This window comes from Plecotus auritus, assembly GCF_963455305.1.
Source record: "Plecotus auritus genome assembly, chromosome: 6".
NCBI classification, from domain to species: Eukaryota; Metazoa; Chordata; class Mammalia; order Chiroptera; family Vespertilionidae; genus Plecotus; species Plecotus auritus.
The window spans coordinates 167,823,478-167,841,112 of NC_137773.1; the positions used below are offsets into that span (position 1 = coordinate 167,823,478).

Genomic DNA, 17,635 nt, shown 5'->3' on the forward strand with positions numbered 1-17,635 from the left:
TTATCTAGGAAGATTCTCTTGGTGTGTTTTCATTCAGTAATTGAATATTCTTTTAGAAGTTTCCAGTTTCCTACTAAGGGAATCAAATATTTACACCCAGATTTTAGGTAATCACATTCTATCAACGGGCCTCTACTCATTTTCAACTGTTGAGTGGCCAAATATTGAGGCAGACAAGGCCCATAGGTTTGGGCCTTCCTTTTCCACTTACCGACAAACGCAAGCTCCTCCGACCAGTGCATAGTGGCCTCCTAGGGATGATGGGATTGCGTCCACAGGCTCTGGAACGATAAAGTGGAGAAGAGATGTTTACTAAGCATCGGCACATTTACTGGGGCTCTTTTTCTGAAGCGTGTTTTCTACACCAGTTCCTGAGTCCCTCTTAAGGACAGTGGAGATGCACTGACTGAAGCAGGGGGCATCGCTCTCTGTGGTGTGTGTCTCTTCCTCTGCTGAGATTGCCTCAGTAATCTGAAGGGAGACCAAAGGGAAGAATAAAGCAGCCATGTGTTACGTTTGAATGTGGAGCCTTCTCGATGGTGGGTTACTTTAGACACCGTAACTGTATTATTCTATAAACTTGGAAACATTCGCCACATTTGTGCTTAAGGAGGAGACGCGCAGTGAGAATAAGGCCATGCCGTTGGTCACCAGGGTAGACTGGGCTCATGGAACGGGCCTTGGCAGAGCCCTCACAGCCACCAGGGACCTCCCCCGGCTGTGCAATGGACAGCGGAAACGCCTGCCCATTTTCAGAGCCTTGTTCTCATCCAAGGCCACAAAGCGGCTGCTTAAATGCAAAAGGAAGGGAATTCTGCATCCCAAGAACAAACCAAATGAGAACCCACACTTTTATTCTTTAATCCGAATAACTGCCTCGGTGCATTGACAATAAGAGGTCAAGGAACTATTGTGAAATTTAAAACACTTTAATCTGAAAAATAAAATATAGATATCATTAACAAACTAGAAACAAGATATTGACAATAGATCAGAAAAACCCGGTATTTAGAAAAGGCAATTTGGATACAATTAAATCGGGCCCTACAGCACCCTCCATCCCCTAACAAGTGATTTGATACATGTAACGGAGACGCAGGGCGCGGTTTCTGTTCATGAGAAGGTTTACAAGGGAGACCCAGTTGTAAACATGCAACTGCCAGGCCAGCAAGAGGATGTGCCAGCTGGAGGCGTGTGCAAGGCTGTGAGTGTGCAGAGCAGGCGGTGCAGAGCCCACACGGGGAGTCAGGGTGGCATCCCACAGACAACAGGCAAGCTGGGCCACCGAGAACAAGGAAAAGGCAGAAGTGAAATAGACTCGAGTACAGGGAGTAAGAACCCACAGTTTTCAATCATGTTTCCAAAACACGGTGACTGGACCCATAAAGCTCCCGCTTTCCCTTGTCTCCTCAGTGTTTACGTATCCAGAAAATGGCACTGACGACTTCAGAGACCAAGCGAAGAACATAAACCACCAGGTATTTATGGACGTCGCCCAGGCAGATTTTGTTTCCACATATATGTTACACACAAGTAGATACAGACTCTCCAGTGTGTAAATTATACAATTACATAATATAGTGGCTGTATTTTATAGTACATAAGTATATATTTACTATATTTTTATATTCATTTGTATACAATTAGCATAGAATCCATAGAACAGAATAAATCGATAGAATCAATAGAATAAAATAAAAGATACCTGAGCTTTGGATAGCAGAGTGAATCAAATAAAAAGGATATAGTTGTGCACAACTTTTGTTTGTTTTATAGACAGCATATATTGATTACATAATGTATTTAAATATAGTATAGAATTATATATTATATATAATACATAATATGTATATATATATGTGTATATGTTATATAGTTATGTTATATATTATATAATTTTTAATTTATTACATGTATTATAAAGTGTAAGCATTTATATAGCATTCATATTTAATTGGTTAATAATAGTAGCTAATCTATCTATATAAAAGCTTAAGCAACTGTAGTAACTGAACAAATGACCAAACAGGCTGCGTGGGGCAACGAGGCTGGCAGGGGAGTTAGTGAGGGCCAACCAAACGACTGAGCAGCAGGCTGCATGGGGCAACCAGGCCGGCAGTGGAGGCAGTTGGGGGCGATCAGGCCAGCAGGCAGAGGCAGTGTGGGGTGATCAGGCCAGCAGGGGGGCAGGTAGGGGCAACCAGGCAGACAGACAGGTGAGCGGTTAGGAGCCAGTGGTCCAGGATTGTGAGAGGGATGTCCGACTGCTGGTTTAGGCCCGATCCCTGGGCTCGGGCCTAAACCAGCAGTCAGACATCCCCCGAGGGGTCCTGGATTGGAGAGGGTGCAGGCTGGGCTGAGGGGACCCTCCTCGCCCCCCGTCCCTGTGCACAAATTTCATGCACCTGGCCTCTAGTATTTATATAACACAATACTCTTTATAGTCTACAAATTTGGGATAACAATAAAATCTACCTCACAGGGCTGTTGTGAGGATCCAGTATGCTAATGCATGTAACCACACTGCCTGGCACACAGTACGCTATCAAAACAGCAGTTCTTATTATCATTATTGCAAGGCTTCACAGCCAATAGATGGTGATCCCATGAAATAACCAAAAACTGTCTGATAGCAAACGCTGTGCTTTCTTCATAGAATGAATGAACTAATTGCCATATATATATACCTGGTCCCCTTGGATACTTGAGACACCAAATTTTAGGCTTACCAAAAAGAGGTCAATTTTATGGATCACTTCACAAATTACATAAATATCTAACTACTATGCTGTACACCTGAAACGAATATAATATTGAATGATAACTGTAACTGAAAAATAATTTTTTTTAAAAAACTGAATTTTAGGAAGTGAAAGTTTTTTTTACTCCTATTTACATGTCCCTCTTTCTATAGAGAGAATATTCTCATTCCTGGGGCCAATCCAGTATCACTTTTCATGAACAACTATATAAAAAATATTATTTGAAGAAAATTGTAGTGTTTCTCTTTTTTTAATGTTTTTATTAATTTTTAGAGAGAAATGGACGAAGAGGGAGAGAGAGATAGAAACATCGAAGAGAGAGACACATCATGGATCAGCTGCCACCTGCATTCCCCCTACTGGGGATCGAGCCCACAACCCAAGCATGTGCCCAGACTGGAAATTGAACCAGTGACCTCTTGGTTCAACGACTTAGCCTCACCAGCCAGGAAAAAATTTTAGTATTTCTGACAAAGACCTCCACATAACTGTTTTCCAATGGTTTGCAATAAAATCAATCTCAGCTAAGAAATTAAAAAATAAACCAATGGTTGAAACAGTCTTTAATAACGGTTAGCTATTTTAACACTTAAGAGCCATACACTGAATTACTTTGCATTCACTTCACCATTTCCTTTTTTTTTTTTTTTCCTTGCTTCTCTCCATTTCTTCCTCCTTCCTTCTCTGATTTGTCTTCATTTCCTCTTTCAGGGAACTCTTTCCAAAGACCCATTACAGATGAACACCTATGTTGCCTTGTACAAATTTGTACCACAGGAGAATGAAGATTTGGAAATGAGGTAAAAGCATTTTTTTAAAGAAAAAAGAAAGCAAGAATAAAAGAAAGAATAAATAATTCAATTTGTGTTACCTCTGGGAGATTCAGAGCAATTCTCAAACTTTAGTGTGCATGCAATCACCTGCAGGGCTGGTTCCAGAGGATTGCTGGGCCAGTCCCTGCAGCTTTTGATTCAGCCGGTTGGGGGCGGGGCTTGAGAATTGTATTTCTAACTGGTCTGCCTGTGACTACGCTGCTGCTGACCCAGGGCCACACCTCAAGAAGCATGGTTTTAGCACCTTGCCAACAGAACTGCTAAGGGGAGTTTTCATGAAAGTTGCGCATCAGATGCACTTGGCATCCTGTGGAGTCCAGGGAATCAAAAAACTTGTATTTCATCCCCAAATTAGCATTGATTGAAGAATCAAACTAAAGCCATTTGTTTCTCCTGCTGGAGACGGGCACCTCTGCCTGGCTCCCAAGGATCCATCCCACTGATGGTAACTGACACTTGGGGACGGTAAGGTGAGCTTTGGGAATCTTTCTCTTGACCCCAGTTTTTGTTCCTTGTGTTTCAGTGTGGAGTAAGTCCCCTGCTCACGTCCTGTTTATTGTGTGACCTGAAGCACTTTGTAAACATCTTAGGTATAAAAGAATAAGAATGACCTCTTCCCCCTACTGTACCTGTGAGGGTGAAGTGCGTAAAGTGCATAAGGCATATAGCATGGTGCCCAGTCATTGCGGACACTCAGAAACTGGTAGTTATTCCAATTTGTATAATATGGTGTGTTCACTGGCCTGTCTCCAAGGAAAGGCCTTGCTCCCCTCCTCCATTCATGACCCTAGAACAGCCGTGGGCAAACTACGGCCCGCAGGCCGGATCCGGCTGTTCTATCCGGTTCTCTTGCTCTCCCCTCCGCTCCTTTACTTTGAATTTATATTAGTTCACACAAACACTCCATCCATGCTTTTGTTCCGGCCCTCCGGTCCAGTTTAAGAACCCATTGTGGCCCTCGAGTCAAAAAGTTTGCCCACCCCTGCCCTAGAATGTAAGTAATCTGGGGAGAAGGCCATGGTGTTCCCCAATCCCAGAGCAGGGGAGAAAGGGCTGTTTTTCTCATCCAATGGGCTCTTGCACATTGGTTCTTTCCGAGTCCGAAGAGAATGGAGAGATGTTAACACTAAAAACTACTGAAATGTCAGTCTTCGTGAAATCGCCTCCATTTGGGATGGACTCCCCTGGCCTGAATGCCATGCAGACCAAGTCACAGTCCTGTCATTCCCCTGGCTTAGATGGCATCCAGAGGGCCCTGTCCCTCCGCCCTGGGCTATGTGGGCTTCCCTACGTCCTCGGCTTGTGTCACGTCCCAGGAATAGTCCATGTGCCCTTGCCTGAATGTGGTTTCCCACCTCAGTGGAATCAGCCGCTCCTCTCCCTCTTCCCCAAAGCCCCTCAAAAAGACAGAGCTGCCAAAAGGGTGCAGCATTCAGCGAGACTCCACAGCAGATGGGCGTATCCCGCTGGAGTCTGGTACCTCCTGGCTCACACTGAGGTCAGCTGTGTTCAGTGCCCGCCCTGGTCTGCTCCCGGTCATTCTTGGGCCTTTGCAGAGCACAGTTCAGGGCCTGGATCTTGGCTCCTTAGATTCCTGCAGACGATTAGGCTCTGAGTTTTCTCCACCATTGGGTAGGAATTGCCACACTGAAGTCACTGGCTGGAGTAGTGAACACCACCTGAACTGTCTGGCATGGGTGCAGGAGGAGAGATGGCATTTGTCAAGTGCAGCCCTATTCTAGAGGGGACATCACAAGCCCTGAAGGTTAAAGCCCCTCTAGGATTCATCACTGGGGTGGTACCTGCCCTTCAGCAAATGGTCCCCAATGAACTACCTGCTGATGAAGACAAGGAGGACATTTATTTACTTTGCAATAAATACAGTATACTTTGTTCTTCTTGAGATTGTCATTTGGGGTATCTAAAATTTTACATTTAACAATTTCTTATTGTGTGGCTCCCACCGGTTTATATTAGAAAATTATCTGAAGACATCAGATTTAAAAAAAAAAAAAAAAAAAATTCCTGATAAATATAGAACGTTACTGAGGAATGTCGTCTAGCTGCCCGGCGGTGGTCAGGCAGATGCTGATGTGACATGTCATAACTTTTTGTGCTTATTTTAGTGGGTTGCAGGCCTCTCACAGCCAGATTGGTCATGAATCAAACGTTTACAGTCCTCTTCGAGGCACACAGGACTGTTCATTCCCAGGAGGGAAATGTCTGCATTACACCGACTACAAGAACAGAGTGATAAATCAGACATACTTTTTTTTTTCTTTTGCCAAGAGACTCTAGGTTCCCATTTTAAAAGCCAGGCGCTTGATTTAGAATGGGTAAGGCTATGCTTTGGGGATTTCGTGTAATTCTGTGAATGAACTGGAGCTTTGTGAATTATCGTTTTCTCCTTAAGCCATAAAGTAGAAAAACAAATTCTGTTTTACAAAATAACCATTCTCATCCACCTGCATTGTGATCCAGGGAGCACACTGGGTATTGTCCTCAGGAAAGAGAACAAAAGAAGCGCGAGTACAGGGAATGTTAGGAGTGTAAGCTTGACGGCAAAGAAGGCCCAACAGTCATAGATCACTTCCGCAAGCATTTGTCATATGCCTGCTCAGTAGTAAGGAAAGCCTTTTCTGCCAACAGCTAGCAGTCCAGATCTCCCTACCGACTTCCAGTTGCTTATCCTTACCTGCCTACCCTGGGAGTGGATGGCAAGAGCAGTTCTTCCCTCCCTTTCTCCCTCCCTCCCACAAACCTGCTCCTTAGGGTGAATGACTTCACCATCAGTCCAGGCTTCCAGCCACCAGAGACCTCTCTTTCCCTGCATTCAGTTGAGTACGCTGTTTCTTCTCTGTTCTCTCCTTCCTAGGGTGACTGAGTATTTAATGAGATAATTTCAAATAAAAGCTAGGATTTCATTCCCAGTACAAAGCAAGGCACACACTATAGTTTAGATGCCTTCTGTTCATAATTCGCATCTTTTCACAATAGGTTTCATTTCCTAGTTTTCTGAACAACCTCATTAACACAACCCCAACACAGTCAAAGACTCTGGCTGGCCACTGAGCACATCCAGTGAGACTTTCTCTCACTGGCCCAGTGATAAGGAGGCTGTGATACCCTGTCCCTCATCTTCTGAGCAGGTTTTGCAGTGGCTGGTGTGACATGTCATAGGTATGGAATTTTACCCCTGACATGAAAGATACGATGCCATCGTGTGTGAGACCTCCTGTTCATTGCTGAGGATTTGTGGTCTCCTAACATTAAAGAACCACCCAGGTTCCTCTGAGTGGAAGGAGTTTGTATAGTAAGTAAGACCCTTCTGTAATTAAGGGTCTTAGACAATGTCCACCAATAACGCTTATTACCAAGCTTTATAAAGAGCTGGGGAAATGGCACTTTATGGACTGCCAGCCTAATTCATGAGCAAAATTCTTTAAAATGCTACTTGAAATACAAACTAGAGAACCCTATTCTCATCAGTGTTGACATCATTATCATCCCATGCTGCCTCGTGCCGAATCATCCTCTTGGCCAAGTGGGTGGGTATGTGTGTGATATACTTACCTATGAACATCCATTCCCACACACTCAGAGTCAGATCTGCATGAACACACACACATTCACGTGCACACATTCATACACACACATCATGAGCGCGAGCTTGATTATACATGCTTAGCTTTTTAAAGAAATTAAATCCTGCCCAGCCAGTGTGGCTCAGTGGTTGAGCATCAACCTATGAACCAGGAAGTCATCCTTCGATTCCTGGTCAAGGGCACATGCCTGGGTTGCGGGCTCAATCCCCAGTGTGGGGCGTGCAGGAGGCAGCCAATCAATGATTCTCTCTCATCATTTATGTTTCTATCTCTCTCTCCCTCTCCCTTCCTCTTTGAGATCAATAAAAATATATATTTCTTTTAAAAATAAGAAAGTTTTGCCCTCCATATGTAAAGTAAACGGTCCCATTATCCTCACTGCTTTTGGGGTCAGAAGTCTGCAAACAGAGTCTTAGAGCCATTGCTTGTTATTCACACCAACACACCTTTTAAAAACCAATCAGAATTACTTTTATGGCTTTGCTGAGTTGGTATATCACATAAGCAATCAGCAGATGTAAATAACTCCAAGTCAACACAAAGCCCTACACAGCTTAAGAACTCTGAAATAAAGGATCAAGAGTAAATAAAAGACTTAAAGATTCCAATGCATATTTCAGTGGCCACATAATGCCTGTTCCAGAGAACCCATTTTGGCTTCCCACATCTAAGTCATTTTCATTTTTATTAGTTCTCCCCAAACAGATTTATATGATAATGACCATGTTTCATAGTCGGGGGAGGGAGCGGGGAATGAGACAGAAAGAGAAAAAAAAGCTTAGGCGCCAAGAGAGGGAAAGCAGGAACTGTTTTTCCAAGTTTATTAAATTCTAAGAAAGACGCAAATTAATTGCCACTTCAGTGTGTCAGAACCCCTAAATCGGGGGAAGAGAGGGCGCTTCAAAGAGAAACCTGTCTTCATTGGTAACCCCAAATAAGGATTTCGATCCTTGAGTCACCAGACTCTTTCCTGGCAGCCTGGACCTCAGATTTTTCCATGGGTGCGTCTGAATGAAACCAGGCAGCTATTTGTCTCATTAGCTAATATTCATCAGAAGCTCTGGAGGTGCGATGGCCTGAATTCATCTCATTCCGATTTTTCCAAAGCACCTTAAAACTGACTTAACCCGTGCATGGCTGTTTCCGGGACTTGTTTCATCTAGCCTCCACTCGTCACATTGTGAGTGAGCATCTACCCTTACCCTCTGCTGGAGGAACAATTCACAGGCCCTGTGCTCAGAAAGTTCAAGTGGGCAAGGGCTGGGGTGGGTGGCAGAAGAGTAGATAAGACGGTGCCCTTCAGTGTGGGGTCTTGTGGGTGGGGAGGCACCCAAGCAGCCTTGGGAAATCAGGAAGACTTTGCAAGGAGGTGGCATCACAGCCATGCTAGGGCTTCAGCTCGTTAGTGTGCAGTCATTCTCTCTTTACCGCAGGGAAAGGATACGGGAAGAAGAGCTTAAATAACAGTCCAAGAGAATTACTTTAAAAGTCACCAAATTGGGGGGGGGGGGTGCAAATGCAAAGTCCATTACAAAAAGAAGTGGTGCATAATCATTGCCGGTTCAGGGGCATATTTATTTAGATAATTGCATCCATTTCAATCTTCATTCTGAAAAGACTGTCTTAAAATTCAGTGAAGCTTAGTGAAACAACACTTAGCTGTTTAGTTCATATTTAAATGAGACAATTTATAGGTCTTTACATATTGGGGGGAGGGCAGTAAGGTGGGAGAACTAGAACCCAGAACTCACAGATAGAAAGTAGAGTCAGGGCTGCAACCCAGGGAGGCAGACTTGGGGTCCAACCCGTCTTTCTTATCACTAGCTTTCCATCCTACACTGTGTGGTAGGATTCCTCTGTGATGAGGGTGCCGATTATATTTCAATCAGCAGATTCGGACAGTGTATTCATGTATCCTGTGTTAGCCACTCACATCACTTCTTACAAGTCTATTGGGATTGTTACGCTCATTTATAAGACCAGGAAGTTTGTTATCTATAGAATGTGTTCATGAAAAGTCACCCCTGTTCAAGGATATTTTTTTAATTAAGATGAAATCATGACTCTTATACAAATATAAAATGAACACATGTCAAAGTTTTTCTTAGACTCATTCATTAATGAGAGAACCAGTAATATGTCATATCTGGTTCAAAGGAGAATTCAAGCATCATACATATGTAGGTGATCCAGGATGCTGATGTGAATTTACAAATACATGCAACGCTGGTCAGTATTCACAAGGTAATCATGGATTACACTCCACCAGACACAATTCACATGCATGTCTATGGACAGACAAGAGTCATTGGCATCATCATCAGTTTTGTACAACTTGCTGAAATGAAAAATAATAGCTCAAAGACATGGAAAGGGTGGGGGGAGGATGACTTGGGAGGGTGAGCTAGACACCCAGATCAGCAATCATTTTTGCCCATTTCGAAGTCTTTCACAATTTCTTCTGACAGCCCCTTGTGTTCTTTTAGCGAATCTGTTGGGTTACCCAAGTAAGTAGTATTTTACAGAGGAGAAAACTATGGTTGGTATGCTCATACTTGTTAGCAAGCCATTGAACCTGCTGGAGAATATTATTAAAATAGAGATTCCTGGTCTCCATCTAAGCCTAGAGAGTCAAATCCCACTTGGAACTATGTATGTGAAATGTTTCTCTAGATTCTGATTATCCTCCAGATTTGAGAACAACTGATCCAAAAATACACAGTGGGCCAATGGCAGACCCAAAACCAGAATGCAGGTTGCCTGAGGTTCAGTACACTCATTGGATTTTTGGCTTGTAACTCATGTGATGATGTCCTTCACTGTGTAAGGCCTTATACACCTGCCATAAAACAAGAAGAGGAGAGCCCTTAAGACAGAATAAGACTCCCTTGGTGTCTCATTTCCATTCTCTAAGTACATTACTGCTTGGCAAATGCATCAACGTAATTAAAACTAAATGTAATTCTAATGCACCAATTTGATTTAAAAATAATCTTCACAGTCACCAGGACATCAAAATGCAATTAGGGCTATTTGAGGAAAATCTCTGATGCATTTTATGCTCTGATGCTGCACTGTGTCAAGAAACCCAGATCTTCCCGAATGTCACTAATGTGTTTAGCAGCCTCCCTCTCACTCAAATGCCTCTTCCGATTAGGATCTGGGGAGCGTGATCCATGACAGTTCAGGAACATTCGCCAAATCCCATCCAAACGGCCCTTTTGCTGAAAGCTTTTTCTCTGAGCTGGTCCATGAACTTGGGAAAGTGCAGGCAGTCTTATGGATACCAGGCTTCAGACAAAATCAAATTGCATCGTTCCGGAGTTTCTTGTTACCTACCCGTGTTCTCAGACTGTAAAAGGCTCTGGACCAGGACTATGGAAAATGAGAAATGGGTCTAGCAAACAAAACTAAGCAGTAGATCTAAAATGAATGGAGCCGTTTGGCAGGCTCCCTTTTCTGTTTCCCTGAGCCTGGTTTTTCCAGGACATCTGTTTTGGCTGAGTGACTGTGGTTGCTGTAAGCTTCATTTGGGGTTCTTTTTGCTTAATGAATGGGAAGGGGTGAGAAATAGTAAAGATATCTCCAAGTGCCTGCAGAGGAAAATGAGCGGTTCTGATTTCTCACAAGGCTTGAGTAGAACAAGAGGCAGCTTTCCCTAGTGGTGCTAGTAATGGATTCAAACCCTGCCTACTAGTGGTGAAGTCTCCCTAAACCTTCTTTCTCATGTGACAACGCAACATGTCATGCCCACTTCACTCAGTGAACATCGCTGTCCCCCTCCAGGCTCTTTAGCTGTCCTCCTCAATCTATTCAGCCTCTTTACTGGAATCAGCTCCTGGGTGGTGGGCCCCCAGGCCTTCCCATATCTCTGGGATCACTACCTAAAGCAGAGAGGCAAGAGGTAAGGGGGATGTAAAGAGAGGAAGAAGCTTTTCTGAAACTCTGAATCACTCCAAGGATTACTGTCTAAAACCACTTAAGATAAGAGAGTTCAAAGGTTATTTCATTAGCCAACTGTCCCTGCCAAAACCTAAGAGGACACTCAATTAAAAAGTAGGTAATCACTAGATCTTCTAATTTACAAGTGAAAAATTACATTTTAGGAAGAAATTAGAATTTGTAACTCCTTATTGTATATCAGTCACAGTGCTAAAGACTTCCACATATGCACACTCATTTAATCCACACAACGACTTTGCAAAGTAAATATAGCTCATTATTTGTTGTGCATAGTATGTAATTATATAAACACTAGTGGCCCGATGCATTCGTGCAAGAATGGGCCTTCATTCCCCTGGCTGCCAACACTGCCTTCCCTCTGGCTGGAGCCACCTTTCCACCTTCCCACACTGCCCAGAGGCCCAGAGCAGCTGGGGTGGTGTGGAATGCCTGCATCATCGCCATGGCGACAACGCAAGCATCCCGCCCCATCCCTGGCCACTAGGTGCCTGTGTATGCAAATTAACCTTCCATCTTTGTTGGGTTAATTTGCATGCTCATTCCTGATTGGCTGGTGAGCGTCGCAAAGGTGCGGTCAATTAGCATGCTACTATTTTATTAGATAGAGATAATTGAGGTAGCTGAGTCTTTTAAAGGCATAGATATTTTGTTTTGTTTAGAGGGTCAATTTCACATTTGTTTGTGCCCCCAGCATAGTCCTCTTTCAGCAATCACACTTATTATAAACTAGAGGCCCAGTGCATGGATTTGAGCACCCATGGGGTCCCTTGGCTTGGCCTGTACCCTCTTGCAATCTGGGACCCCGTGGGGGATGTCAGATAGCCGGTTTCAGCCTGATCCCCACAGGCCCAATCCAGACAGGAGGGAGCCTGATCCTGTGTGTTGAACGTCTGTCCCCTGTGGTCAGTGTGCATCATAGCAACCGGTCAACCAGTCATTCGGTCATTTGGTCATTTGGTCATTTGGTCACTTAGGCTTTTATAAATATACTAGGGGCCCAGTGCACAAATTTGTGTACCTTGAAAGGAACTGTGTGCTGTGAGGCTACAATGGACACAGGGGCAGGTCTCAGCCCATCCTCCGCACCCCCAGCTGGCCCCTCCCACCATGGCCCCTGATCCCCTGTCTGCTGGCAGCCCCGTGCCCGCTGCCGCTGCTCCCACGCTCTGATGGTGCCTGCCCCGCTCGCACCCACTGATGGCGTAGAGTGATTGGGGCCAGCACCAGCAGCAGGTGCGAGCAGGGCCAGAGCTGTCAGCTGTTGATAGCTCACAGTTCCCTCATCATTTCAAGACATTCCATAAATCATGATATAACCAACCTGAGACTCTTCCTCTGGGCCTAAGACAATTTTGACTGAGCAAGCCAAAAGGGGAGGCCAGCTATGGTGCCCTGACCTGTCTGCACCAAATAGGAAGTGGATGCTTTTATGGTATATGAATTGTGCTATACTTTGTATCATGCTATGTATATAATTCTGGCTTAGAGTACAGGCAGAATTTGTACCTCAGCTGAGGATGTTCTGATTAAATTAAGCAAAGGTAAATTTTTTAAGTATTTGGGGCCTGATAGGTTCGTCCCCAAAAATTTGGAAATAAAGATAGATTTAAATTATTAAATCTACACATAATAGGTCAGGAACCTCAGGTCACCTGAAAGAAAGAGAATGGTTGATAGATCAGAGCTGGACTTACTTCGCACATGCTTGAGATGTGCTAACCTGAAATAAGAAAAAATTGTTCCCTAGCGTGGGACTTGGTCAGCCACAGAAGCATGAAACAATTGGAGGCAGAGAGTCAGGCACTCACTGGCAGTGTCCATCCTAGGACCAATCAGCACAGGAGAATTTTAGGCATTAGGCTTCCATTCTTTTGGGGAAAATGGCAAGGCTCCCCCCATGTAGAGCAGGTGGGCAGAATGCTTGGATTTAGTTTTGGTTTTTTTTTAAGATTTTTTATTGGTTTTTAGAGAGAGAGGACAGGGGAGAGAGAGAGAGAGAGAGAGGGAGAGAGAGAGAGAGAGAGAGAGAGAGAGAGAGAGAGAGAGACATCAATGTGAGAGCAAAACATCAATCAGCTGTCTCCTGCACACCCCCTGCTGGGGATCAAGCCCTCAACCTGGGGCATGTGCCCTGACTGGGAATCAAACCTGCAACTTTTTGGTGCATGGAATGACAACCAACCAACTGAGCCACACTTGCCAGGGATGGATTTAGTTCTTTGATGGCAAGGCATAGCACCCAACACCACGAGAAGGAGAAGAGAACTAAGGTGAGAACTGGTTTGAGAAGGGCTGCCAAAAAGGCCACATGGGCTAGCACCTGAGAGTCAGGTAACAGCAGGCTGGAGCTGTTAGGGCCAGTACCTGGGGTTAGCTAGGTTTCCAAGGCTACCTGTAAATTAGCTAATTTGAATAATTTCACAGGTTCCCAGGCACAAAAGCAGTAACTAGTTGTCTGGTATGTGGCCCTGGAGCAATTCGGGCTGGGGCTGGTGCCTAGTGGCTGGAGTTTGAGAGCTCGCAGGGAAGTGGTTGGGATGTTGACTTAATCGGCTCTTAAGGGAAACTTTCTAGTCTCTACCCAGAGTTTCAAAACTGGGTCAAGACACATTTAAAAAAATAAATTTAAAACATTATATTACACAGAGTGGTTTTATCTTGTATGCCTACTCAGATCCATCGCCTGGAGCCCAGTTGAAAAGGATTATGAGTGCAGGCTCAGCAGGGAGCATCCTGAGATGGATGGGTGAGGCAAGGTAGGAGTATGGGGCAGCACAACTCCCACAGCTGACCCAGATGCCGAGAGCTGCTGTCTTGGGTACCAGGGCTGCCCTAGAGCAAGATCCTCCCTACAGTGAGAAAGAGGCATTAGCTGTCTTCACCAGATGACTAGAGCAGGGACTGATAGCAGGAGTCTACTCATTCTTTATGACTGCATCTGGTTCATTTTCTTCATTGCCCTTAAGACCATTTGCAATTATATATATATGCACATTAAATACTTATTATTTTATATTTATTAAGTGTTTCACTATATATTTGTGTGTTTATTATCCATCTTCTCACTAGAATATTAGCTCCAGTGGGGACTTACTTGATTCACCAGAGTATAGCCCATGCCTAGGAAAATGGCTCTTTCAGAGTTGGCATTCTAGAATATTTGTTGAACGAGTCAGTGAATAAAAATAAATGAAACAGCCCTGGCCGGTTTGGCTCAGTGGATAAAGCGTCGGCCTGCGGACTGGGGGTCCCAGGTTCGATTCCGGTCAAGGGCATATACCTTGGTTGTGGGCACATCCCCAGTGGGAGGTGTGCAGGAGGCAGCTGATTGATGTTTCTCTCTCATCGATGTTTCTGACTCTCTATCCCTCTCCCTTCCTCTCTGTAAAAAAATCAATAAAATATATTTTTTTAAAAATAAATAATTGAAACAATAAATGGATGAATGTAACTCTCCTTACTCAGCAAGCAATTTTTTTTTATTCTGGTGGAGTTCTTTTTAAGGAAAAAACAATCCCCATCACAATGTCAGGAGTATGTCTGGTATTTCTCATAAAATTATAGCTGGTATCCAGGGAGTGCCGTATTCGTGTTTAGTTAATATGACTCATGCACACAGGGACAGTCCACCTCTGGGCACAGAGAGGCTCTAGCTAGACTAGAAAAATAGAGGTTGGATTTAGCAGTATCCTCTTCCACCCTTAGGAAAAGGTGCCCCCTCCAACCTCCAGTTTTATTTTCTACTTACAATTTCTACCAAACCATCAGCAAAGTCTTTGTAGTTGATACTAACACATGGTTTCTCAGGTTATTGGGTTAAATAAAATCTGCTGGAGCTGGAAAGATTTTTCTGCATCAACTTTCATCCTTGCTGCTTAATTAAATCCCTCACCTGGGAAAAGAGTAATTTTCAGCCATCTTGCGTTCTGTGGCATCAGCATGAAACTGTGACTTTTGAAATACCAAAATGCCAGTTGTGTTTAATGTTTCAGGGGCAACAGCCTGTTCTATTTGGAATCCCCTACGACGATAGATATTAACTGAGAATTGAAAATGACAGCAGAGGAGATTGAATCAGAAGAGCAAAATGAGCACACAAATCTACTTCCCCTCTTTCTACAATCCCTTAAAATGTCAGAAAATATATATTTTTTAAAGAGTACATCCATACCAGTACTAGGAAACAAGAAATAATGCTATCAGAGACCCAAAAATCTTGGGAGTTTCCTGGCAGCCTAGGATATAGAATTGGGTTGAAAACAATGACGATGCCAGAGACCAAAGAATGCTCAGGGGGGTGGGGGCGGGGAGGGAGACACAACTGTAAATGTAAGGGCACAAAGAGACACTGAACTCAGCAAATTTACTGAAGAGCATGAGTTGTCTCTGGTGGCTTGTTTCTTCACCCCAACCTGCCCTTTGTCATGAGACTTTGCAATTCCTCTTACCACAGAGGTGGCACCTATTACCCCATCCCTTGAGTCTGGAATGGCCTCATGACTTGCTTCGCCCAATAGAAATGACAATATATAGAAGGAATTAAAACATACATCCACACACTCGAACACACATGCGGATGTGAAAATCAAACAAGAAGTGGCAAATCACCACCACATCAACAAACACATGTAAGTCTTCAGTTAAACTCAAGTAATTCTTGATGAATGACAGTGTGCATGTGTGTGTGCGCGCACACACGTCTAGAACAAAATTCCAAATTATGCCAACATTAAAGGTGGCAGGCCAGGAAAGTAGAGATAAGCAAAAGGATAATAGGTTTTAAGAAGGGACTGAGAAAATGTAGATAATGACTAATTTTAGATGTCAATAGTAAACAAAAAAATCAAAATACATATACATACTCACATAAAAATGTAAGTGTATGGGAAGGATCTAGGAGGAAACACAGGAAACCATTGACAGTGGTCGCCTCTGGGCAATGAGAGGAGATTGTAGGGCAGAACATGAAGGTCAACTTACACCTTGAAACTTATCAACATCCAAATTTTGGAGTTTTTAACAATGCAAATATGATTATTTTTGTATAAAAATAAAGCTAAGAATTATTTTTTAATACAGCTATACAAATTTTCCTTGCTTTCAATATGTAACAAAGCTATTTTCATGAGTGGGAAGAACTGGTAAAAGCCATGTTTACTTTATTTCTACTAGTATGTATTTTAGGATCATTTGTATAAATGAAAAACTGTTGCTTTCAGCTTTTAAGTAGCATTTTTTTTGTTGTTTTATCCCCTTCTGCTTTCTCACCCAACTCATTCACTTTTCATTCTAGACCAGGAGACATGATCACTCTTCTAGAAGATTCCAATGAAGACTGGTGGAAAGTAAGTATTTCTCTTTAAAAAAAAAAAAAAAAAGACTCATTTGGTGACTGTCATTACAATGAATGGTATAATTACAACAAATTGTGGATGCATGTCTCCTTTTCCTTTCAGGGGAAAATTCAAGACAGGATTGGCTTCTTTCCAGCCAACTTTGTTCAGAGAGTACAGCAGAATGAGAAGATTTTTAGATGTGTTAGAACCTTCATTGGGTGTAAGGAACAGGGGCAGATAACACTGAAAGAGAATCAGGTGAGTAATATTGAGTCTGACCAAAACAGAGTAACAGCCATCTACAAATCTGAATGAGCAGGGTACTATTCCAAGTCTTCACCTTGAGAAAAGATATCCTCGCTCCAACCATATGAGCGCAGTAGGATCTTAACATGCAAAACCAAAATGTTAGGAAGCTGACTTGGTGGTGTCTGTCCACCAGAGGAAATGTACATAACGTCATGGCAACAGGATGAGGACCTCTGGTCCCGTGCTTTTCTCCGAGGATCACTGGTCTCGGATGTGGGCAGCTACTCCAGGTTGGGCTCTGTGCTGGTCTCCATGAATTTGTGGTTCACTTTTCATGGCCTCTTGGGGATATTGTGCCATTACCTGCTGCTGGGTTGCACAGTCCACTGCATTTGCTTTCAGTCACAAAGACCCCTCGTAAGTCTCCTTGTGCAGATTCCAAGCTTCGGCCTGCTCCCTGGAAACCATGACACTCCCTAACCAGGGACTGCCTCAGGCCCACGCCCTGGATATCTCCCTACATCTAAGGTAGAGATGAATGTGGGGTTCACTGTGATGACGTCGATTTCCTGAGAAGTGAGGCAGGAACCCCCTGTACCTACACGGAGTGGCCAGATTATTATGATCTCTGAACGCATAATAATCTGGCCACTCAGTGTATATCCTATATAATAAAAGGCTAAAATGCAAATTGTCCCCTCAACCAGGAGTTTGACCAGCAGGCAGGCCGGCCAACGGTCCATGTCCCCTCCCCCTGGCCAGGCTGGCTGGACCCCACCCATGCACAAATTCATGCATCGGGACTCTAATATATATATACACATACACACACACTGATACACTGAGTGGCCAGATTATTATGTGTTCAGAGATCATAATAATCTGGC

The 17,635-nt window shown here is 43.7% G+C and overlaps 1 protein-coding gene across 2 annotated transcripts in view; it reads left to right on the forward strand.

Moving 5' to 3' along the window:
- STAC (SH3 and cysteine rich domain) overlaps positions 1–17,635 on the forward strand; it is a 105,005-nt gene that overhangs the window by 75,773 nt on the left and 11,597 nt on the right. For both annotated transcript variants that reach the window (XM_080673874.1, XM_080673875.1), the window contains exons 7-10: positions 1,414–1,478; positions 3,474–3,562; positions 16,457–16,508; positions 16,620–16,757. In XM_080673874.1, coding sequence (XP_080530000.1) covers positions 1,414–1,478; positions 3,474–3,562; positions 16,457–16,508; positions 16,620–16,757 — 344 coding nt within the window. The remainder of the gene's footprint in view (positions 1–1,413; positions 1,479–3,473; positions 3,563–16,456; positions 16,509–16,619; positions 16,758–17,635) is intronic.